Source organism: Melospiza georgiana, chromosome Z (assembly GCF_028018845.1).
Source record: "Melospiza georgiana isolate bMelGeo1 chromosome Z, bMelGeo1.pri, whole genome shotgun sequence".
Classification (NCBI taxonomy): Eukaryota; Metazoa; Chordata; class Aves; order Passeriformes; family Passerellidae; genus Melospiza; species Melospiza georgiana.
Window position 1 is genome coordinate 54144257 of NC_080465.1, and position 25796 is coordinate 54170052.

Consider the following 25796-nt stretch of genomic DNA (forward strand, 5'->3'; position numbering starts at 1 on the left):
AATTAGCACAAGATGCCATCTTCTGAATGTAAATCTTACTTCTTTAAAATGAAAAACGCAGAATCGGTCCTTGACTTTCTAAGCAGATTCTGGCCATGCAATGTTTTTATAAATCACATCTGATGTTGTGGTATGATCTTGACTCATAAACAGTGGTATGAGAGGTCATCAACAGCAACCTCCATCTGCCTCTTAGAACCATATTTAGTTTTCTTTACCAGTTTACTGGAAAAGGTCTGTGCTTGCTCCAGGAAAGATACAGACATTAGCATTGATCTGGGTTTGGATCAGAAAGGTTTGTATCTAATCCATTTTAAAGCACTGGTAAATGCTGGGAAGGGGATCAGTACACAGCCTTTGAAGTTCCCTGAAGGTGGCACTTTGGGGTAGATTTTTTGTAGCACTTACTCTGAAACAAGCCTGTTTGAATTACCTTGTATGCCTTGTGTTTTTAACAGCAACTTGGTAGCAGCTTATGAAAAAGCAAAGAAAAAGCATCAAAATAAGCTGAAGAAACTGGAATCACAAATGATGGCCATGGTGGAGAGACATGAAACCCAAGTAAGAATGCTCAAACAAAGAATAGCTTTACTGGAAGAAGAGAACTCCAGACCACACACCAATGAAACTTCACTTTAAGTGCATCTCTTTAAATGATACTTAGTGCCATTACAACTTTCTTTCTTTTGGAGGTTGACTTTTAGGTAGCTTCAAATGTTAAAAGCGCTCTGATTGTCAATGCTGACAAAACTTAAAAGCTCCTTCTCTGGGATCCCAGAGAGGTATCATGGGGATAATAAAAGTGTTAACCTTAAGAACTGTTTCAAAATGTAGAAATGGCAGTGCCTGAATTATCATGCTATAATTGTGTACATTGTCTGTGTTGTTATGTCTGTATTCATACAGCTTCTCTTCCCCTGTCACCCATGGGTGACAGTGTCACACAGCAGAATAATTCATGTTATGAGGTTTTCATTTGGGTAGTTTGGAGATCATGTGAAGTTTTCCCAGTCCCTGAGCTGTCTGCACACAAGTCCACACTGTACCCTCATGACTCGCTGCTGTGGTTACACCACAAACAGGCAGCTGCAGAGTGGGGGTGACAGCCTGGCTGGCTTTTTCTTTGCGCCCTGCTTGCAATTCTGCTGCTCACAGTGCAGGTCAGGTAGGAAAGCTCCTGTTGATTTGGGAAAAAAAAAACAAAGCAAGCATAGTTGCATCTCTGAGAACTATGATAAAAGTGTAATTCTTACAGTGCATACAAGGGCCAAAGGCTGTGGGTTTCACCATGCCACACAGACACTCTGTGCCAAGGGTGGGTAAGAAATTACAGAAGACCTCCTGGTATTTATATTGCATGGTGTTTGCAACTACTTTGTAGAAGAAGTTTTTCTTGCTATATACACTATATCCAAGGTTTTCTTTAAGAAGCTGGGCCATTTCTGTCACGTGTATTGTGCTTATTACAGCTTAATGTGATCAAGAGGTAGAATATCTTCTTTTTATCCTTTCTTTTGACCAAAAAAGGTACTTAAATAATGTACCTGTTTAATATTGAATACATAGACACAAAATTATAGATGTGTAGATGTATGGATATCCAACCACAAACAGAATGTGAATGGTGAAGTCTTACAGCTTTCTTAGGTTAGTTTTTGTTACTGCTAACATTCTCTTGTTTAAATCATGTATTACTGTATTATCAAACTGACTGAAGTGCAAATTTTGGTGTGTTAGGTAAAAGAACATTAAGCAAATCATGGGGATCAGGTTGATTTCTGTAGGGGTCAAAATACAGGAGTCTGCCATAGCACCTGTTATATTCAGAATTTGCTTTTTTTTTTTTTTTTTTTTTTTTAAGAGTACGTAAAAAAGCTTTATGTGTGTTTTAAAAAGCCAAGCTATAGTCCCTTCACTGTGTTAGCCTGCTGCTGTGTTATGCCTCTGCTTTGCATTTTCCAGGCTGATTTTCAGTGAATCTGATTTCAGGAGATGTTTATCGTTTTTGCTTTACATGTTGAGTTGCACCTCAAGTTTTTTACTAGTGTATTTAGAATTATGATAACTTTTCTCATTTATTTCTCCCATTACTAGTACTAAGGAAATATTTGAGAGAACTCTGCCTACTGTTGGGTTAGGTCAGACAACATAGTTGCAGGAATTTGTGTTCAGAATGTGGCATTATTGTTAAGTCTTGGTTACATCTGGAAGTGCAGCAGTTGGTTTTCCATCTCTTACTGCTGTAGCTGCTGTTGTCCTCAGTCATTAGAGTAGTTATTCCTATTTCTCTGGAGTCTAGTACATCATCCACAAAGCCAGCATCACATGTGGTTGGTTGCAACAGCAAATTAAAACAATGCTGATTTCAAAATTTTTAGGTAGTGATGTTCTGGTTTTGATCAGTTGTCTTTCTCTGAATAATTGCACTTCTTAATTTATAATATAACTAGAAATTATTGCAAATGAGTCTCTTGAGGGAGGAGGCACATTGATTTTTTCTGTCTCTGTGGTTCTGCTTAGCAGCTCTCTATGGTGTTTCCCCTTTTTAGGCCCAATTTTCTCATTTCCAGGAGGGTGGGGGTCTGCCATCAGCTTCAGCAGCTGAGCACACTTGTTCTGAAGAACCACAAAGGAAAGTATCCATGATATGCTGTGGCAAAAATGCAGTTATACTTTTGTCTTCCAGCATCTGAAACACCCGTGTGACTTGAGGTCACCTCAGAATGTCCATGTGAAATACTTTTCACTGGAGAGGACAGGAACCATACTGCACTGAGCTGCCTCTTAGGCTCATTTTTCCCCCTGTTTAGATTAATGGAATTACAGAATGGTTTGGGTTGGAAGGGACCCTAAAAATCATCTTGTTACAATCACTTTCTGTGGGCAGGGACATCTTCCACTCTTGGTTGCTCCAAGCCCCATCCAACCTGGCCCTGGACATTCCAGGGATGGGGCAGCCACAACTCCTCTGCACAACCTGGGCCAGTGCTTCAGTGCCCTCACATAGAAGAGTTTCTTCCGTAAGAAATTCAGATACTCTTACACAGAAGCTGCAGCCTCAGTGTTTTTTCCAGGCCTGACAATTTGCTGATTATTTCACTACATTTAACCCAAATCATCTGTGCCAGCTGTGCTCTAGAAGTGCATTAGAATTATAAATCATCAGTAAATGTAAACCAGTTCTATTTTTCCCCATAAGGGTTGTAGATTAAAAAGCAGCACTGGTACCATCTAGCCTCAGCAGTAGCCAGAGTTTGCCAGACCACCAGTTGATTTATTTGCCTCAGCAAGCAGCTACTGCATCATTTGTTAGAATACTGGAAAAGATCAGCTGGGAATGGTCACAGGCTTAATGTTACTGTGAAAACTGTTCATTAGTGATAATCAGCTTCAGCTCCAGTGTACCCCATTCAAATGGCACCAACCCTCCGAAAAAATGCCAAAAAAACCTCAAACTCCTTTTATGCAACTCTGAAGTACCAGCACAGAAATACCTGAGTGTGTAGTGCACAGAGTTACAGCAACTTAACTCAAAGCTTGTTACAGAAATAATAAATTTGCAGAGCAAGAAAAAAAGGTGATTCCTGCCAACCTAAGTCCATTCGTTAATTAATGACTGGACTGTTTTGATTTTCTTAAGTCACCAGAGTGCATGAAACTTTTGTATTTCACTGAGTGCTTAGAAAAAAATCAATTTTTTTCTAATTCTATGTATAAATCTTCACCAGTTTGAATGTACTGTTAGCTTTTGCAAAGCACATGTGACTAAGTTTGCATTCATGTCATGTTCTACTGGTTTTGTTAGTTTTCTTCTCCTCCAGTATACTGCACCATGAATTGTAACTTTAGAAACTTTTCACCTTACTGAGTTTGCTTGAAATGTGTTGCTACCTTTTCGTTTCCAAGCAGCTGTAAAATAGCTATTTTGTGTTCATTTGATAGAGAATTGTAAAAACTGCATTTATTTATACAGAGGCATTTATAATACTTATTTTACAAATGTTCTTATATTCTGAATAAATTTCTAATGCTGTTTCTTTGCCTTGGGAGTTGTTTCACTATGGCTTGTCACCTTGCTGTTGAATGGGACTGCCTAAAGACACCTTGACCCAAAGATATCTCATCTGCAAGCTAAATTACTGATGGAGATGGTTTGACATTGTCAGCAAAGTTCACTTAACACAGCCATGAAAAGTTGTAAAGAACTCAGATATGGCCACAGGTTTTAGAACATCATTTTAGTACATCTTCAATGAACCATTTATGGAATTGGAAGGGCATGCGTGAAACTGTTACCACGCGTCCAATTCTTTTAATAACAAGTTATATAGACCAAAACAAAAAGAAAACAAAATACTCAATGTTACATAAAATATCTAAAAGCACTGATTGAAGTTTAAATACTTCTTTCTTCTGTTCATCTAACACATTTTATTTTTTTTTCCATTGTGTTGAATGGCATCCACCTTTACAGCTGACTTAAAAAAATAACTTCCTCACCTGGCTAGAGGAGATATAATTACTGCTGGTTTAAGGCAACACGTGAACACTCTACAGTGAAAGAATAACCTGTACCAGCAGCAGAGGCATCACATTCCACAATGAACTGCAATCCTTATATTCATACTTCAGTACTTCAATATGTTTATTTATAAAGTAATTTAATTTTACAGAGGAAAAAATAACAATATAGAAGAAAATGTTAACTTAGTCTTCTAAATGGTGTGCTTCAGTTTTGAATCAATTTATAACAAACAAAATCACAATCATCAGTACAGTAGATGTTACAGGTAGTTACAGATTCTACTTAGTACAATTGAAGAGCTGACTAATGCAAACTTTCTTCAAAAGAACATAATGGAAGTTGTATAAAATCTGTAATGATTTTAACTCTTTAGCTGTACATATTTTCTTCTTAATGAGCACAATGTGCCACTTACACACAGAGGAAAACAGATCGAGTTCTTGAGCTTTAACAAACAGAAGGAAGACATAACCCTTCATGCCTGAGCCACACCACAAAGCACTGGCTCCTGTTTTCTGCGAGGCATGCAGTGCTGCCCTGAAGAGTGTCATCGTTTGGAAGCAATACCCAAGTCTGGGTCCTGGAACATGAACACCAATAGAGCATTCTGCTGAACTAACAACCCCACACCTTCTTCTGGGGAGGGTCTGTTTTGCTTTTTAATGGTAAAAGTGCCTTGCAAACCCAGCTAAACTGCTCCTCAGGGATAAAGTTAAACTTCCACATAGTGCAGTGCCATGCAGACACAGTAGAGTTCTGTTGCAAGTATTGGCGTGAGAAGTATTTGCTGAGAGCTCTTTATCATGCAGTTTTCCATACATTTTCTGCATAACAAAATTATGTACCCAACTAGTAAAGATACAAATTTCATTCCCACAGTTTAGTAATCTTGATCAAACATGCTTTAAAAAATTTGCAAAGTTCTTCTCACTATTGGAAATGTGTCATAGAGAACTGTGTTTGCAGGATGTGTTTTCTTAAAAAGCTATGAATGCCTTATTTTAAAATGATTAATGCTCCACGAGCTGTAATCATTTTCTTAAAGGCACTGAACTGCAACCCATACTGGAAACAAGAAGCTAGTTCTTCTGATCAACAGTATAAATGCTTAGAAATTACAAAATACTCTGTTTTCATTAAAATCCATAGAGACCTTTCCAAATTTAAACATTCTGTACTCTCTGAAATGTTAACAATTACTTAAAAGGAAGCTTTTTTTTTTTCCCAGAAGAACTGATGGAGGACTCAAAGATACTTTTGACTTCCCAAAAGCAGCCAGAGCTCAGAACACTTTAAAGATAAGGGTTTCTGTAAAGCTGAATCTGTACAAAAAGTTAAGTCTTGCTAAACCTAACATTTTCAATGGAAAGACAAACCCCAAGCATTTTGTTTTATTGTACTGCTACCAATCTGGAATAGTTCCTCTGGTACAATCTTGAATATGGCCAATGTCATTCTTGTTTAATGTTGACTTCCTTTTAAGTTCACAAGCTACATGAAAAAGTGAAATGCACACACAGCACAAAACCTACTGCATCTATCAGTGCTTACGTATGGGATTAAGAACAGTGCAAATACTAGCATATAGCCTACTTCCATTCTTGACTACACTATTGCTATAAATGTATATGAACAAAAACTTATTATGGAAGAATTTCTAAGTCTAATTTACTGTAAAAGCACCTTCAGAGTTAGTTTGTATAAATTTTCCATATCTTAAATAATTTTGGTTGTTTCAAAAGGTGAAATATTGTAATAACAAAAACAATTTGAAATTATGAAGTTGTGTATAAGCACCAGATTATTTAACATTTACAGTGCAAGACTTAAAATGTTTATTTACAGAAATCAGTATCAACAAGAGAGACTATCTACTAATTCTCAATAACTATGAGCTTACTAACACATTTAGAATATAACCTCCTAACTTCAAACATGAAGGCACCTGGCTTTACCTCTGAAAAAGAAACCTGTTGCTCAGAATTTGTAACAAAACCCCAAGTATCTGAGGATTAAGCAGCCCACTGACCCCACAACTGGGCAGCCAGTTATCCCCGGAGCAGCAGTGCTGTCTTGCACCACAGGAGAGTGGAGTTTGGATTCTTAATCTAGACTCTTTGCTCTTCACACCACAATGGCATGAGTGCAAAAGCAAATCACCACATTAAGTAAAGGTTGGAAGAACTGCGTTCTTATTTGAAATTACAATCTGAGAGCAAGTATGTTAGAAGTAGCCAGACCCAAAGCCTGCCTTGTTTTTAAAAGGAACTGTTACATCTGTAACTGCCACAGGTAGGTGAAAAAAAATCACTAATTTGTTCTCAAATTACTAAATTAGTTCAGGAAGGTTGAAGCACAGCACAGAAGCCTGGAACAGTGATCAGGCTCAAAATTTCATTAGAAACACTTTATGCATGTTTGGCCTAAAGTATTTATATTGTGTTAAAAAATAATACTCTGATTGTACAATAAATAAAGCTACTTCCCCCTCTCCTCCCCAGAACCACTGTTGCCAGACTTCAAACTATGCAAGACACAGTTACTTTCAAAAGCCGGATGATGGATGTACATCAAGGAGCTGAAGTCAGCAGCAATTCAGCCACTTAACTAACTGGGCAGGCCACTCTTCAGTCCAAGGTCAAAGTATAGAAGCACTCTGAGGAGACATGCTAAAAACCTCATGTTAAAGCAGGGAGTTGATGTAGTACTAGGAACTGCACACTAGTACCAGATTCCTAGCACCACACAGCTGTAGGGTTTTTTGCTAAATATTTGTTCACTCTGCAAGTTGATTCCAAGAACACTGATTGACCGTTCATTATGTGAATAACTCCTAACATGGCAGCATTCTCAAATTGACAGTGTTTGTTTTTCAAGTATCTCAACACCAGCTCTCAAGTCGGACATGCAAACAGTTCCCATTTCCCTGTGTCTAGCTCCTGTACAGCAAAAACTCACAGAACTAAAGCCTGTATCTCACTTGCTATTTCTTCACTGTTTTATGGAAGATAATGTAAACAGTACTTCTAAACTGAGAAATACAATTATAAAGGGATGGTGAAATAAGAACATAAACAACAGTAAACAAAATGTTCACGGTGCAGGGCATGGTGGAGCCCACCAAGTGGATCACATGCCACCACATTTACATAGTTTTAGGATAAACCTTACTAAGAAAGCAGAAAGCAATGCTACTACAGGAAACTGTACCCTTATACAAAGAAGTAAGTTATTGCATATTTATCACATTTATTTGCAACTCACATTAAGGCTAGGTTTACTAAAATGAATGACATATGTATAAGCTTCACTTTGGGTTGCTTAATGAAGCAACCAATGTCTCTCATACTGAACCAACTTTTCACTAAGAAGAAAAAAATTACACAGTAAACAGAGGGCAGCCAGCATCTCTTATTCATAGAACATGCTTCCATTGTTCTAAAGACTTCCTCTTGCCTGGGACAGGACTTCCCAAACAGATGACAGATGCTCCAAGTTCACTGTTTCATCAACATCCCCATTATTTTACAGAGCACTATCTATAATTTATCTGAAAAGTCAACTTATTTATAAAAAGATTTCCACAGCCCGTTATTTAATTATGCCTTAGGAGAGTCCTATTAGCTCCACAGGCAGTAGCAGCCTCAGGATATGATACAAACTTCTGCCTCACCATGAGTAAAGGCACTTTTGCTGGGAAATCAACTAAAATAGCACAAAGAAGTAACTAAAGATTAGTTTTCACCTGAAGCTGAATAACATAACTCCTCCAGCATTATCCTACCCTCAATTACTCTTCTTTGTCATTGTATGGCCTTTGGATACATTTAAGAAAAAACAAAAATAAAAAAAACTGAGTCAAAGCTAGATTGAGCTATTTCACAATTTGGTCTTGAAAAACAAGGCCCTCAGAACTCTTGTCCTCCAGAAGGAGGAAATGCTGTAGTCCATTTCTCCTGTTGACTGATACAGAAGTTGAACACTCCCACGGCCAAAATTATTACAGCATTAGAGTTCCAAATCACCTGGTGCCAGGCAGGTGAATAAACCAGGAGAAAGTTCTAAAGCTATTTCTGAGGAAAACACTAGGTAGGGTATATGAAGTAGGGTGGTTGAAGGAAGACCAGGATTTTGGTTTTGGATGACATATATGAGTTGCATAAAAACTCAGTGCATGTAGATACACTACAAGGGTGTATTTCATTCAACCTATCAAGTTATCAATTACCTCTATTCTAGAGAAAAGTCCATTTTTAAATCTGGGACATGCTTGCTATCACAAGCTGCTGTGACAAATTATTTCAGTGCATTTCTCTCCACTGCAACACAGATGCTCAAAACCCACTGAACCTGCAGGTGATGTAACAGCTCATCACCTCAACTCTTACAGGTTTTTTTGTTCCTCCCCTCCATCCCCACGCCATCTTTCATGTTTTTCCTAAGAAAGCACTGTAGCTGAAAATGACTGAGGCTAGATCATTTAAATGCTAACTGCAAGTGCAATTCAATACTACTGGATATATACAGAGCAGATACACTACACAAGAGATCTGAGGACAACAGCACAGGATACAATACTGAACACCCTTGGAATAGTTATTGGAAGCCTGATTAAGCTGTTCAGTGTCACACAATGCCTCTGTTACCCATGCACCTGCCTTCCTACTCAGAAAGATCTAGAGAGGCTTATTTACATTCAGTATAAATTGTACACAAGTTACCTCTCACAGACAAGTTTAAGCTTCTCTTTTTTCACAAGCAGCTGCTTTGTAACTTCTTCTTATGCAGCTGTGGGCAGTGCACAAGAGCTAAGTCAGACACTTTGAAGGGCTGAGTTTTACCCAGTTTGAGTGTCATTATCAAAGACCAAGGAAAAGTAGGTACAAAAACTCAACATGCTATAGATTTGACTCAAGTACTAGTGATTGCCAGCCAGCAAAAACTATCAGTGTGAAGGAGGGAAGGTATTTGGGGCAAACAATCAGTACAGAGAAAGGATGACAGGCTGAGACTAGGTTTGAAATGTGCAACTTGGTTTCAAAATCACTAGGACAGAAGTGTCCTCTGAGAATTAGTTTCATTGCCACTGCGTAATATTGCAATGTTCTAAAAAATAAGGACAAACAAGTCCAATAATTTACATCAGAACCGTTACAACGTTAGCGAGCTGGTATACTCCAACAGTTAAAAAAAGTCAGTGACATTCTACAAAACACACGGCAAGTTACCATAAAAAAAAATTTTAAAACCACAAAAAAATAAAACACAAGTAAAAAGAATGCCCTCTAATGCACAGCTAGGAACAAGTGAACTGAACATTGGAAAGGTACTTTTGTGGACAAAGGCTAGACTGCATTTAAAGTGCAACACTTGACTATGCCACTCCCATACTGCAAAGAGAACAAATCCTTCCAAACCAGCAGTCAGTCCCTGCATTGCATTTAAAAACAAACAAATAAAACAAAATTAAAAACTCCTGAGAAAGAGTAAGGCTGGATAAGAAACCTCCTCAATTGCAACAGGCAAGTCTGATTCTTATTCTTAACACGTTTGCTGTCAGAGGTCAAAACTTTTCATTATGGCATCATGGTCAAACTTGAAACTCAAGAAAGCTCTTGATGAAAAAACAAATTTGTAATGGCCATTGCATGCCATAGAATGTCCATGTACAGGTTCTGGCAGCATGTCTTCAATGGAGCAACACATCTCGTATGCTGCTTCTGCTTAAAGAGAAAAAAGTATGAAACAAATTTTAAATGGGCAGTTGCCAATAAAAATATCTATAACAACAATGGTAAAAAGCCATACCTCAAAATACATTCAATTAATATTTATAAGAATACCTGTATGTTTGGTCATAAACAGAAGAAGGTAACTCAAACCAGCCATATTTACAGGTTGTCTAGAGGCTAGAATAAATCTTCAAATTCACTGCAATCTGGAAACACTTTCAATAGCCACATATACACATATTTTACACATATAATACTGTTTAATTTCTCAATAGCCATTTCTTAACAAGGAGAAATGGCATGGCACTGTTTCCTGAGCAGTAAGTAAAGAACTGTATGCACTCTGCTGCAGCTTATTACAAGCGGGACAGAAAGCCTTAAAATACACTCAATTACCAGCAATGTGCTGACTCAGATGCTATTTTTCTAAACTAGCTTTTAGTTACTTTTTCACTCAGCCACCTGGTGTATCAAAGACCAACATGAAACAGTATATTTTTCATTAAAAAACAAACAAAACCTCAGACTACCTTGTAAAAATGGCTTTATAAGATTTGGAAGGCTGGCATGAGGAAAAGCCCTCAACCATCATTATTCAGGTGCCTTCAGCCTGTAGTACAGAACAGTGGATGAAAATTCTGACTGCACTTGCCTGTTTCAAAGTTATCTTGAAGTCTTCTTGGATTAAGCTTTTTTTCACATTTCTGGTGAAGAGAATGACCATACATTACACATTTTTGATAAAGAAATGGCATTATATTTAAGCATCATCTAACAGGCATGCTAGTTTGCTTTGACACACCTCATGTCTGAATTATTTTACCTCTAACTCAGCGTTAGTTCTGTCACATTACTTAAGGTAGCAAAACGTCCTTTAAATAAGTCTTTCAGAATCATGCAACCTTTTAACAGTCACTAAAACATTTCTAACATGCAGACTTTTGGAAGAAAATTTTGAATACTTTCTAACTGTTTTAAGACAGAAAGGTCTTGCATATGATGGTGTGCAATCAACATTGTGCATGCATAAGCCCGTTCTTCAATGAGTTTGTCCCAAAAGAGGCAAGGGGAATGTATTTGCAGACACGCTGCTACTGCCAATTAAATTAACATGCTTTAGAGACGCAAACTCAAAACTCTCCAGGGAGGAACTGCTTTAACCCCAGATATTGGTGCTCTAAGTACACAAATACAAAAAAAATATGGCTCTTTGCACTGTCTGCAAATTAGAAGTTTCCTGGCCTTCAAGTTACATCAGTAAATTATCACTGGACTCAAAATATTTAAACTTCAAAAGACTGACCATCATGAAAAGACAAGTGAAACAGGAAAAAAATATTCAGAAAAGTTTGTGAAAAGCCTGCAAAGCAACTGTGGAGCATTAACAGTTATCTCCATGAAGATCTTACAGATTACCATTACAGTTTTTTCCTATTCATCTAAATTTCTGGGGAGTCAATTCACTCTTCGACACTCAGACTCAAACATAACTAATAACTTCTTGCTGCAGTAAGGATTTTAGGACAAGTTTACCATTTCTGTATGTTTACATGAGTAAGAGAAAGAAGGCAATAACCCCAAACCAGAATGGGAAGAATCTAGTTTAAAGCCTGTAAACAAGAGAAACTAAAGTCTGGACAAACCAGATCTGAGCTGCACAGAGATCTGGGGGCTCACAGATGCACAAGAGTCAGCAAAGTATACTGAAGAGCCATAAAAAACAGGGAATCAAAAGCACATTCCACTATAAGAGAGAGCATAGCCCAGTGAGTCAGTTCCCACTGAGAACTGGACAAACACAACTAGTAACTGCAAGGGAAAGTAAAACACAGTGTGACACTGGAATTTACAAACTGCTGTAACCAGCTGTACTGTATGATTGAAAAACTATATGAGATTCTGGCATCCAAGCCAAGACTGTGTCTCAACATTTCTTGCTGGAGAGAAGGGAAATAATAACTATTTATATCACCACTTTCTAAGTGCTTCATAACAAAACCCCATGCTTACAGTAAGACATCACACATGAATAAATAAGATGTGTACACATCACAGAAGGCTTTTACATGACAGGAACCTGGAAAGCTGCAGGATTGTGTACTGAAACAGCTGACAAATTTTCAACAGCTAAAATTACTTCTAAAACGCAAACTTTGAAATTTAGTATATTTGTTTATAGATGTCTATGCATACAAGGTAAGAAATGTTATACATCTGCAAACATGGATCAAATACTCTGACCAAACATGGATCAAACATGATCAAATACAAACATACTCTTGATAGATAGGCACTTTACTTTGTTTCAGCAGGACATTGCCCTGGCCATTTGTTAAGCATTACTGGAACCTACTACAGACACAGACACTACATGTTTCTTACCAAGGTATGGTTTTGCTTAACTGGTTGACTGTGCAGTCCATTTGTTCGCTTCTTTTGGCTGGAAGTGTCTTGATTTTGCTTTCTGCCATTGTTCTTCACACTCTGACTCTGCTGTTAAGTTCAAAACAAGTAGAGGGAAGAGTTTAAATGGCAGAATTGGACATAATTGCATTGACATTTCCTACTTAGTAACTAAAACTCCCCTCCAAGTAACTTCAAAACATGTAAACACTTTCTTTTGCAGAAAAACTGAAGCCCACTGAAATTAACCAAATATACACTCAAGCTACAGAGCCATCAACTGTTATTCATTCCCTCTTGCACTCAGTATGAATTATTTCACAATTAATTGAGTTCAGTGAATTTCCATGCACTGATGCAGATATACTAGAGATACTAGCAAAATGGCAATGACTAATTACTATCTGTACATGAAACACCACAATTGCTGATACCACCCCCTCTAGTGTGAGATAAATCAAAAAATTCCCAAGAATATTCCCCCACTCTAATTTTGCATTCTCTGGAGATGAAATTCACTGGTTTTGTCCTAGAGAGGAAACCTTTAAGACCAAAGATATCTGTTTTAAATAGTCCAGATGTATATGCTTGCCTAACAAACAACCTACCTTTACTTTCAAAACTTCAGACACCTCAGGATGATTATATGGCTTCTGTTGCTGTTTTGGCTTCACCAAGTGCTCTCCTGAAAAGCCATCTGTAAACACCTGTTGACTACAGCGAAGTTTGGATCTAGTACAGGAAAACAAAGACAGGTTACAACACAACTTCAAATCTACTGAGAGCAGAAGACAAATATGAAAAAAGTTACTGAGAACAATGTGGAAGACAATCTTAAGTAACCTGTATGGAAACTCTAATAGTGCTCACTGCCATTAGCACTCTCCACAGACAAGAGGCCAAGTCCACATTAACATCTGTCCTGTTGTTCTCAGTGTTGGTGTTGCCCTGGCTCAAATTATTAAGTCCTCTCATAGGGACTACAGGTTTCAACATTTGCTCTACCACTTTTCACTCAGCTGAATCTAAAGCCAGCAGGACATGTTCCTCTACTGGTTCCCACAGGTTTTATCTAGCACTTCTTAGACTACTTTACAGTCCTTTGGGGAGTCCTACTTTTCCTGTGCAGAAGGGCCAAAAATATTGAAGTTGAAGCACTGGAAGTTATCTACTTGCTTAAGCTTCTGGTTTTTTTTGATTCCCCCAAACAAGACTGAGGAAATAATCTCAGTTCTGACACCTGTGTATCAACACATTAATTAACTTTTAACCTTACTTACAAGTCTACGATATACATCTATGTTAATTTTTCTGTTATTTAGCTATTACTCGAACACAAATCCTTGGAGAAAAAGGACAAGCAGTATTGTATATAATTGTCATTGTATAATATTGTCATATTTGTATGACCAGTGTTTTGTAAGAAAGAATATAGAGATGTTAAACTGACCTGGTTCTTACCTAGCTTTTTCCAAGTTGGGCTTAGAGGGTGTGCTCCCTGCAGATGAAAAACCATTGTCACTGCCTGAGGAATCTCCATTCCTTCGGGAAATCCATTCCCTCAACGGCCTGTGAGCAAGGAGTAGTACAACAAGATCTACTTACCAAAACAAATCTAAAGAATTTAAAACTGTCTGAAAGACCCTGGCCTAGCATTTGCCTCATCTCAAACATACCTGATGAAGGGAATCGCCATAAAAAATTTGTTAGGTGCCAAACCCAGCTTGGACTTTGGAGTCATGTCATTTCTGTGGCACGGTAGTTTGTTGATGGAAAACCACTCAATATTCTAGAAAAACAAGAAATAAAATAAAAATGCCCTCTATTGTAGCCATAGCAGAATTTTACAAATGTGTATCAGCCACAATTATTTCCCTTAATTAAAAAATTACCATGAAAGACTTAAATTAATGGGCCACAACAGCATTTTTCACAAAAGGTTAATTAACTCTTCCGACTGCCACTACAGTAGCAGATGGTAAAGCACAAAATTGCATGATATCGCACCTAAAATATGAAAGGTATTAATCAGCAACTAAAGTCTGAATAAGAGTGTCATAAACAAATCAACCAAACCACTGCACACAGAATGCCATAAATAAATGTACAGGCTTTGAATAACTTTCAAAAACTTTTTACTTAAAGTGTGATCAATACTGGACCACCAATACCCATTCAAAAATAAGAAGGGTGTTTAGCTTGACAGTAACGTTTCAGGTTTTGTTACAAAAGAAAAAGAAACATGGCGATAGGATAGGATTTGTGTTATTGTGTTTAACTATTAAAACTATATGTTATAGTTTTAATAGTTAAGACTATATATACTTAGCAGAATGGGGAACAAAATCAGGAATTCTGACCACAGACAGCATAGAACCCACATGAGATTTGCCATCATAGAATCTACTCAGAAAGCCTCAGGTCCAAACAAGATGCAAATTATGGAAATAAGTTACAAACCTAACAAGTCTTCAATATAGTTCTACAGGGAGTATAAAATCAGCCTGCCCGGTGGCATTAGATCAGACGAAGACAAAATTTCAAAACTCTGTCATTGCAAGAACTCTTGAACATTCCCACACATATGGTCACTGTTCTACAAAGTACCATATTTATTGTATATTTTTAAAAAACCTCAAATTTCGTCTTATGTCATATTTAAAAAAAAAGAGGTCTCAAATGCAAGAAATTAAGTCCCGTCCACTCAAATTTCTTTATTTAGAAAGCAAGATGCCCTGTTTAGTGACACAGTCTGCATGGAAATATAGCTGTTTTGAACTGAATTGTCATAAAGGGAAAAAAAAAAATCAAACTTCAAAGATTACAGATACCACTGACAAAGGTTCCAACAAGTTGCTATCAGAGCCTTGGTCTTTGGCTTTCATAATACCTTTTAAAAGCACACAATGGTACATCCAAAATAGTTCCCTTTTTCTGCCCCCTTCCCAACTTCCTCCTTATTTTTTAAATCTGAAAGTATTAGACATGAAAAAAAGAAAACAATCCTTAGTTTGTCCTTTTGATATGTAGGCTTTTGCATGTCCCCAGCTAATAATTACAACTTGAGAATGCATAGCTACATTTGCATCCGTAACTAGGAATAATATGAAATTATTAATATATATACCACCCACAGAAGACAAGAATTGTATTTTAGCAACATGCTCTATTGTCTTTTCATGATGAATGGAGATGTCAGACAGATGTTCAAGTATCAGACTTGCAGTTGAGCTGCAAGAAGTCAACACAAAACCCTACAGTGCAGAGATGCCACTGGTACCTAGCACTTAAGGTGCTCATTGTGCTTAGTGGGTTCATTATTTTACACACTTCTGGCTTTAAAAAGCAACTTCTGCAAAGTTCCTACAGATTCAGACAAGGTAGCACATACCCGAATTTCCCTTCTAGTTTTAGGGTTGAATTTGGTGTTCTTGGGAACTCCAGGAATGATGTACAGCCGTGCTAACTGATCATTGATTCGCAGCTCAATGTAGTCCTCTTTGCAGATATAATCTTTTATGTCAAACCCAGTTTCTTCAAACACCTGAGAAGTTTTTAGATGAAATTAGTGTGTGTGTATTCAGAGTTATCCTTTACACAACCTATTACCCCAAGCAAAGGAATGACTATTTTTCAGATATATTCATGAAAGTTGCCGGGAAAAACAAGTCTTTACATATAGAGGTTTGCTCAGAAATAGAAAAAGAATCTACACGCTTTAAATTTCTCTGAAACTGCAAACCTGTTGCACCTGTTAAAAGCTGAGACAATTTCTACTACACCTTCATGTAGCAATTTATTAATATGGATGGGCTTAGTCCTCACCAACTTCTGAGGTACTACTAAACTCTGTAGGCACTGCCAAGTGAAGACCTCTTCAATTTGATTTTATAGAGATGCAGCTCATGGTTTCAGATCTGTCCTGACTCAAGTGAAAGAAGTTGAAAGATTTATTTCAGATATAAAATAAATTGTTAGTATATCTTTTCCCCCAGCGTAACTGTGCCCCCTTTAATGTGTTTGCTGGCATAACTTGAAGTGAAGAGGAAGATACACTTCATGCAACTCCTTCTTGAAGTAGCTGTTTAGTTTACCCTTGACAGTTATACTTAAAACAAAAAAAATCCCCAAAACCCTGTGATTTCTCAGATACTGATTCAGTCAAATTGAAGAACACTAAATGCATCATACTACTTCCCCTCATTTTTCTCTCTCTCAAAAACTCTGGATGTATTAAGTTGAATGAACACTGAATTTGTACCAGTAATGTTCTTTTACAGGCCATTTTGAATATGCAGCTTCCCTACATATGTAGGTCTCCAGGAGCAATAAATACAGATTATTTTATTTTTCAGATTTTAGTTGCAATATATATTGATTCTTGTTCCTGAAAATAACTGAAAATTAGCATAGCTGAAAAATAAAAAAGTAAAGTTCTGCACAATTTTTACATTACATTCTACAACCTCCAACTCAGCTCTTTAGCCTCTTTACACAGACCAGTGTACACAGGGTAAATTCCCATTTCTCCACAGTTATGGTGACCCTTGAAATTAATACACCAAAAGTCATAAATTACATAAGAATTCCCAAGCACCACAAGTAATACCTAAATGTAAATTCACAGTTCAGCAGAGAACTTTAAAAAGCGTACTCATTCACTTCATCTACCACATTAGTGCAAAAGAATGTGAAACATACCATTTTCTGGTTTTATTTTAATATATAACCTCAACCTTGATTACCATTTTGGAACTCAGAAAGGCACCAAAAGATGACTGCAATAACAGACTATTTATTCACACAATTTCAATAACAGGATTACCTAAGTAAAGTGCCTTTTAACCCAACACATATATCCTGATTTCAGCAAAATTTCACTTCTTTATTTTAAAGGAGTTGATATAACTTACTTCTCTAGCAGCACAGTCATGAGGTGCCTCTTCTTTATTTACTTTCCCTTTTGGAAATCCCCAGCCAGATTTTGCTAAATAGCCCTGAACCAAAAGAACCTACAAAATACAAGGGAAGGCAACTGTCAAACATGCAGGTGTTCTAACCAATTTCATTAAATGTCTTCCCTCCACCATCCCCCTTGTTCTCAAAAGAATATGTTAGCCTCAAGGAAGGAAACCATTAGGTTTTCTGTGTTGTACCAAGAATGGTGAAATATTTTACAGAATCATGTAACTCAGAGGAAAAAATAAAATCTCAGAGGGAAAGCATGCAGAAGTGTGTTTACTGACTCACACATTATATTTCTGTACACAGCCACCAATATCAACTAATTGTCAGATCTCTGCGAATCTGACAGTGAGTGTAAATTTCTTCAGAAGAAAAATGCAAACAACAAAGAACTACTTCTGCCAGCATACACCATCCCTCACTCTAGACAGTCCTTCACAACTATTCCCATACTCACATTTTCAAGTGTCTCATCAAGGATAATTGCACCATAGGTTGGCACTCCCATTTTGTATTCTTTCCACTCATCTAAAACCTTTTGCACATCTTCACCTTGAGGCAGTAAAAAGGGACAGTGATTGAAGAGTATAGCAGCCTGTTAAGGAAGATAAACTTAAGCAGCCAGTTCCAAAGTACATATCAAATATAAAAGATATTTAGACTAAACACTCCCTCCCCTAAGTTCTTTCAAGGAGATTCTCTTGGAAGTAAAAAAATATTACAAATAATCCACTACCAAACACTGAAAGTCAGAGTGCATCAAGTAATTCAGCAATTCCTATACAAAGCAATCTAAATAAATAAAAAAAAAACACCAAACCCAACAAACAGAAAAGATTGCACAAGGCTGATTGTTTGAGGGAAGGTAATTTTGAAAAAGTAACCCCATAACAGTTATTTTGAATATGTATTATTTGCAAACACATTTTTTTAATTTTGAAGTGATCAAGAAAGAAAAAAAAATCAGTTTCCTGTGCTTGAAATAAATGGGAATACATTTTTGCCACAATCATTTGTTAAGATTATGGCATAGAATCCTATCTTCAGTATTCATTATGCCAAAAAAAAAACATTTTAATGACTTATAGTTACAGAAATCGAAATCCTAATACACTTTATCAAAACTCATCATGCCAAGAAAATATAAACAACCTCTATAATTCTAAAATTTTGAGAGAAAATCTGTAAGTCCTTAATCAAAGTATTAATATTACAAATTACATATACTATACTACCAATAAAAAACACTCCACAGTAGAATACTTAAAAATACAATACAGCAGAACTAATATTTGTGGCAAATACGGGCTAGAAAGGGAAATAATAATGAACATATAACACCTATTACACTGCATTTCTTCTGCACTGCCTACAATTTAGGAGAATTTTGTTGGTCTGAAAATACATTTTTAATTAAAAACACATAAAATAACAGCATAACATCAACCAACAGGATATGACCATATATTTACAGTTTACTGTTAAAAGCTGTAGTGTTTCAAAGTAAATATATATTAGGAAACTAACAGATAAGTATGTTGTGTAGTGAAAGCATGAATAATATTATCCTCAAAGTTAGAAGCAATATTTCAATCTTAGATCAAGAACATATGGGACAAGGCTAAAACTAAAACGTTTGCTGGATGAAAGCCACGAAGTTTTCTCTAGCAAGAACTAGATAGTACACATTCCAGCAGCCCTTGCAAGCAACAAAAAAAGCAGAGGCCAACCATTTGAATTCAGTAAAAAGCAGTTTCTACTCTACAGAAACTTCCAACAAATACATACCACTGCCCATGGCAGAACACATACCACCTTCAACTACTTTAACATTTATGTTACTAGTTACTTGAAAAGTAATGAACTGTGGAGTTCAGTTTGAAGAGCACCAACAGCTCACCCTTGAAACCAACCTAGAATGCAAAGAAAAATCCTCAAACATCAGAAATGGACCATTTTCCATAGTTCTTTAGCAGTCCAAGAAACATCTCTTTTGTGGGTGCCACAAAATTATGGAAGCAGTGAACTCAGTAACATCACATACCTAGCAATACTAACTTCTAATCATTAACACATGAACTGACATTATCATACTACGAAATATTGTTAACAATATTTAGTTTGCACTTTACCACCAGACAGGAAACAATTAGAGTAATAAAAAGGATATCAGCTTTAGCGAAGTCTCTTATCCCACACTGAGGTAATCCTGGTGTGTTTTGCATGTAGAAATCCAAATAAAACCAATGGGCAAGTTCAATCTGAAAACACACTCTGATTGCATTGTCTCTCTCTTCACTTGGAATGTGCAAAATAAATCGGCTGCCAGGAAAGAAAAAGAGTAAGATTAGCCAAATCTACTGACTTAAATATGGCTAACAATAAAACATTGCAACAGTACAATTCTTGATCCATTAGTACATACCGACAGACCTCCAGATCCTCCTCATGTTCCAAAAGGACAGTAAAAAGTTTTCACTAAGTAAAATACAGCTTTCAAAGTTAATAAGGAAAATGGATTATTGTGATCTTTCAGAAATATCAATTACAATCTACTAAGTAAATTTACTGTTGTGAAATAGGAAGTTTGAAGACATCCTACTCAAATCGCTGTGTTACAAAAATGAAAGCATTTTTACAAGTCCATTAAAGAACATCTGCAAACTCTGATAAGATATTTCAGTGCTATTTTTTTCAGGATACAAGTTGAACATAGTTATATGTTTTCACTTAAAACCACAGTAAACTATTAATTTACATAGATTTTAAAATTCAATATGATCCTACAGATTTCCTCAGTCTGAATCTGGGTTTAGCCCAGATACTGGCACACATACAGAGTTACTGAGATAAAAGTTCAAGCAGCACTGTGTCATAGCTCATTTTAGTAAAGCAAAAGAAGCTTTATTTATTTATGTATTTGTATCAATAGCAGAACTTCCTTTTTAGAAATTTACGGTTGTACACCCCACTGAACTTAAATAATTTGATGGAGATCTTTGACAGTCAGCTCCTGAGCGCAACCAGCTGAATTCCCAAAGTGCATAATATCACTGGTGTAAGCAGAAACAGTGTATCTCTACTTAAAATCTGACAAGTATGAATTGTCACAGGATCTCAGAACTGGGTGCCTCTCTAAGGCAGTCTGGCCAAGGACAGAGGCAGGAGGTCACAGCTGCAGGCACACACCTGACACTCCCCAGGCTTCCAGGCACATTCACAGGTCCCCCAAGTACTAGCACAGGTCTCCTTTTCCACCCCGTAGCCCTGCCCACATCCCAGACCCTCACACCCCTCTCACGGGTCCTGCCCCACCAGATGGCCCAGTTTGAAGTCTGCTGGAGAGAACACGTGCACAGGGGACAGGTCTGGGCAGGCACCTGCCCCCTCCCACCCAGCGCTTGGCGGTGACACAGTCCTGCTGCGGGGGCTCTGCCCCTCACTGCCCTCACTCACACCACCTGCCCCACACAAAGCTGGCTTCCAGGACACTCCTCATCGCCATCCCAGACACTGCGAGCTGAGACCCCCTCCTGGGAGTGGATGGCACTGAGATCTGCTCCCTCACTCCAGCAGCTGACACCCTTGCCCAGCTCCCATCAGCAGCCGTCACTTCATCCTTGGAGCACACATATACAGAGTGTAGAGAGTGGAATTATCCAGACAAAAACAAATATTTACTAAGAAGATGTAAGATAGGACAGTCTGTGACACTTGAGCAGAAGGGTCAGACAGAGAAGTTACTAACTTGCCCAGTTTTACAGACAGACTCTTCTATATCCCTTTCTGCCTATCTTTCCTTTGTCCTCCCCTGCTTCTCCTCTCCTGTGGCACTCCTCTCAACCCAGCATGTGGGATCCCCCCAGGTCTAAAACCCTACCAGATACAAAGGCCAGGCAGATATTCCTGAGAATGATGCCTGTGGTTTCTTGGCAGTTGGTCAATTACTGCAATTAACAAGTTTGTTTCATGTCATTGTGTCTACTTCTGATTTCTTAGGTCTGTGTCTAAATATTTTTTCATTCTCATTCCTCCACTTTTTTCCTGTTTTCCAGGAGTAGGTCCATACTCAGATAAACTTGCTGGAATGAACATTCCTATACTCCCTCTCATCAACCAGCGGCCAGGTTTGGCTTTCACTACTGCCTTCCTTATCATTCCTCTTTTCAGTTTGTAGCCTTGTATGCTTTATTTATTCATTATGCTTTTATTTCTCATCTTCCTATCCAATTTTCACACAGAAAAAGGGCCTTGGACAGATACCCTTAAAGATCTTGGCAGGCCTAAGAGGAATCTCTGTGAACCTCTTGAATTTCAACACAGCCAAGTGCAAGGCACTGTGCCTGGGCTGGGACAATCCCAAGCACAATGTAAACAGAGTCTGATCAGAGAAAGGATGGAGAGCAGCTCTGGGGAGGAGGATTTGGGGTGCTGGTGGATGAGAATCTTGACGTGAGCGGACACTGTGAGCTCCCAGCCCATTCTTTTGACGGAACACAGTGCGCACAGCAGACTGAGGGAGGTGATTTTCACCCTCTATTCTGCTCTGGTGAGACCTCCCCTGAAGCAATGTGTCCAGCTGTTGGAACCCCAATAAAACAGGATGGGGACCTGCTGGAGCAAGTCTTCTCTGAGGCCTTCCAGGATGTCAGGGGGGTAAAGAGAGCTGGAGAGAGGCTTTTTACTATGTCATAATGACAGGACAAGGGGGAAAGAGAAAAAGGGAAGGTTTAGGTAACAGGAAAAAAATTCTTCACTGTGAGGGTCATGAGGCACAGGCACACACTGCCCAGAGAAGTTGTGGATGGCCTGTCCCTGGAAGTGTTCAGTAGCAACCTGGTCTAGAAGGCATCCCTGCTTTTGGCAGAGGGGCTGGGATGAGATTATCTTTAAGGTCCCTTCAACCCAAAGCACTCCATGATTCTCCCTTGCATAAATAACCTTATTCACATCAACATTTTACCACTTCCCAATTTTCAATTGGCACTACCACTCCCAATTTCTTTTGAAGGCTCTGCTCTTATCTATAAAGCTGCTGTAGCTAAAAGATAAAAACTTAAAAGCCTACATTACATCTACCTGATGATATTTTCTTGCCCCAGCACTGCAGCTGAACATAAATCTAAAGATAAAATATGCAGCAGTATCAAAGAAAAGTAAGGATATGCCAGGCTTAGAGAACAATAGCAAAGCCAAGTACAATGATACTTATTAATCAAAAAGTTAACTTCTAAGTTACTTGGAGTGACTGAAGAGCTAAAACAGGCATCTCTAGGTGCAGCTGCCAGGTGCTGGTAGTGATGGGCTAATGCTGGACACACTGTGGGACACAGCTGGAGGCAGCAGCTGAGATGGTGGTGCCTGTGAGGAAGTATATTATAAGGACAAAAATACCAGACAGGCAGAGGAAGTGAAAAAACCAGCATGAAACGGTAGTGCAAACACCAAAGCTGGAGAAGAAAAAGGAAGAGGAGATGTGCATCCTACAGCCTGTGGAGTATCACGTGCTGGAGCAGATGGATATTCCTGAAGGACCCTTAGCCCGTGGGTGTGATCCCACGCAGGAGCAGGGGCAAAGCATAAGAGTGAAGCAGCCCCAGAGAGGATTGTTACAGACTGACCACAACCCCCACTCCCCATCCCGAGCTGTTCGCAATGGAGGAGGTAGAGGAGAGTAGAGAATGAAAGGATGAAGCTGACATGAAGTTTCCCTCGGAAAAACAAGGATGCAGAAAAATATCTTTTTCAAATTTTTTTTTTGTGTGTGTGGCTGGGTGAGCATCTGGCCACTTGAGCAAGGTGAACCAACCACAGTCTGGAAGTCAAAAGATAGAGTAAAAGTACTTGCTTACAAGACAGTTTCAAGAAGCTGCTAAACCCACATTATGTCCCTGCACATCCACTTCTTTACTCAGTTAAACAACTCCATAGCACAAGGCAGCATGAAAAATAGGGACGTGGATACCTGTAACTTATTATTTAACAATACCCAGTAACTGAGTAGGAAAAATCACTTTCTAGCAAAATTCCCACTAATATCACATATAGATTGAAGAATGTACGAAACTACAGCTATTTTTATAACACATTTATAACATCAATAGAATTACAATACAAAACACCATTTTTAAGACAGAAGATGACAGTATCTCAAAGAAACATGGTAAGACACTGGGACTGATCCTATCACAATGTAAGATTCAAACACTCATGCGCCCTTCTATCAGTCACCCCACCGAAGTGACACTAAAATAGGCTGTATCGGTTTTGTAATAACTGGAATTCCTCTCTAGATTTTCTGAAGAAGTCTTAAATCTTGTGTCGCATGTGAACAGGGATCTGAGAGGCAAGTTCCTCTCTCTGCAGGGAGCCCAAAGGAGACACAATGGAAACACAAGCATGCTTCAGAGGCCAGATTTAGGGAATTGAAAATTTACATGTCTATCTAACTGACTCTTGCATTAGACAAATGCAAAACAATACTGAGTAGGACAGTTCTACCCTCCTGTGGTATTCTCACTTCTAAACATTTTCACTCACTTGAAAACCGTAATTACAGTAAGTGGGGTGTCTTTCCTCTTCACTAACCTTTCCCTCTTTTACATAAATACCTCATAAGGAGTCTCTTGGAGGTGGTAAAATAGAAGGATTATTTCATGCCAAATATCACATGCAGTTTGTGTCATCACATTCTGGGGATGTCAGACAAATCACAAAGTTTTAAGGGCTACACCACAGACGATCAGAAGTTGAGACTGTAGGGGGGAAAACGCAACTTGGCCCTTTTAGAGAATCCACGCTTTATGAAAATTCAACCGCAAAGCCCCTGGAACATGAAAAGCATTTCACTCTGAAAGAACGGACAAGCAGGAGAGGGCAGCTTCGCACCGCAAGGTTTCCGTGTGGCTCTTCCCTTTCCGCCCGCTGGCACGTTCCCTTCCAGCAGAGGTAACTCACCAGAAGGGACTCCCTGACACCTCTTCCAAAGCTTCCCACCCCCTTCCAACGAAACCAGACCTCGGAGCACCGAGTACCACCTCAGTGCTCGGCTACACGTCACGCCAGCCCCACGCTTCCAGCTCTTCTTTCACCTGCGCAAAAACCGCCGACGCAGCTCTACCTTTTCCGGCCCAAACCGCGCAAGAAATCCCCACAAACAATGTTCTTCCACTTCCACCGTGCGCCCGGCTCCCGGCCCGCCGCCGGGGCAGCCCCACACCCGGTCCACAGGGTGCCGCGGGCAGGCTTCCCGCCCTTCCAGGACGGATTCCATGGGGAGGGCGGAGCCTCGGGCTCGGGGGGAACGGGCCGAGCCTCGTCCTTCCGCCTCCCGGCGGGCGCGGGACGGCCAGAGCTGCCCCTCGGCCCGGGCGGCCCCGCACCCCCGCAGCGTCTCGAGCTTCCCGGGCCCCGCGCCCCGGGCGCGGGCAGGGTCAGGCGCCCTTCGCGCCCTCCGGCAGCAGCGGCACGGCAGCCCCGGGGCCGCCCCCGCCCCACGGCCGTACCTGCATAGGTCGTCCAGGACGCTGCTGGGGATCTCGGCCCGTTTGGTCTCCATGGGGAAGCGCGGCTCATCCCGACGCGGCAGAGGCCGGGACGCAGGGAAGCGGCGAGGGCGGGGCCGCGCTGCGGGGGGGGGGGGGGCGGTAGAGCGGCGGCTGCCGGGGCCAATCGGCGCCCGCCACTAGCGGAACGGCGGCCAATGAGGCGGGGCGCGGGGTGGGACCGGCGTGCTCAGGTGATCGCGGGCTGCCAATGGGTGGCGCGGGGCGGGGTTACTGCGAGCGCTCTGATAACGCGGCGCGCCGGGTCAAGGAACGGGACAGCGGTGAGGCACAGCTGGGGTGCTGTGTCCGGCTCTGGGCTCCTCAGCACAGGGAGCCGCGGGAGGGGGTCCAGCAGAGGCCATGAAGATGAGGATGGTGTGGGGCATCTCTGCCTTGTGAGGAAGGGCAGCGGGAGCTGGGCCTGTTTAGTCCGGAGGAGACTGAGAGAGAATCTCATTAATGCATGTAAATTAGTTACAATCATTAATGCACGTAAAGATCTCCAAGGCGAGTGCCAGGAGGGTGGTGCCCCGCGACAGGACGAGCAGCAATAGCCCTAAACTAAAACACAGCAAGTCCCACTGCAATATGAAGAACTTCGTCGCGTTTGAGGGGTGGCAGAGC

At 39.6% G+C, this 25796-nt stretch overlaps 2 protein-coding genes across 2 annotated transcripts in view; one reads left to right on the forward strand and one right to left on the reverse strand.

The window, feature by feature from the left end:
* The window catches only part of MCC (MCC regulator of WNT signaling pathway), a 183603-nt gene extending 179568 nt beyond the window's left edge, over positions 1 to 4035 (forward strand). Inside the window, 1 exon segment of the mRNA XM_058043810.1 lies at positions 459 to 4035. Within this exon segment, the coding sequence (XP_057899793.1) occupies positions 459 to 639 (181 nt within the window). The 3' untranslated portion in view covers positions 640 to 4035.
* Positions 4036 to 4440: 405 nt separating this feature from the next.
* DCP2 (decapping mRNA 2) lies at positions 4441 to 25215 on the reverse strand. Its single transcript, XM_058044302.1, has 11 exons — positions 25131 to 25215; positions 19796 to 19947; positions 18083 to 18210; positions 17574 to 17672; positions 16052 to 16204; positions 14337 to 14449; positions 14122 to 14229; positions 13269 to 13392; positions 12640 to 12750; positions 10910 to 10961; positions 4441 to 10245 (listed from the first exon to the last, which is right to left on the reverse strand). The coding sequence occupies exons 1-11, from the start codon at positions 25181 to 25183 to the stop codon at positions 10082 to 10084; spliced, it is 1257 nt and encodes a 418-aa protein (XP_057900285.1). The 5' UTR covers positions 25184 to 25215; the 3' UTR covers positions 4441 to 10081.
* Positions 25216 to 25796: the final 581 nt, after the last annotated feature.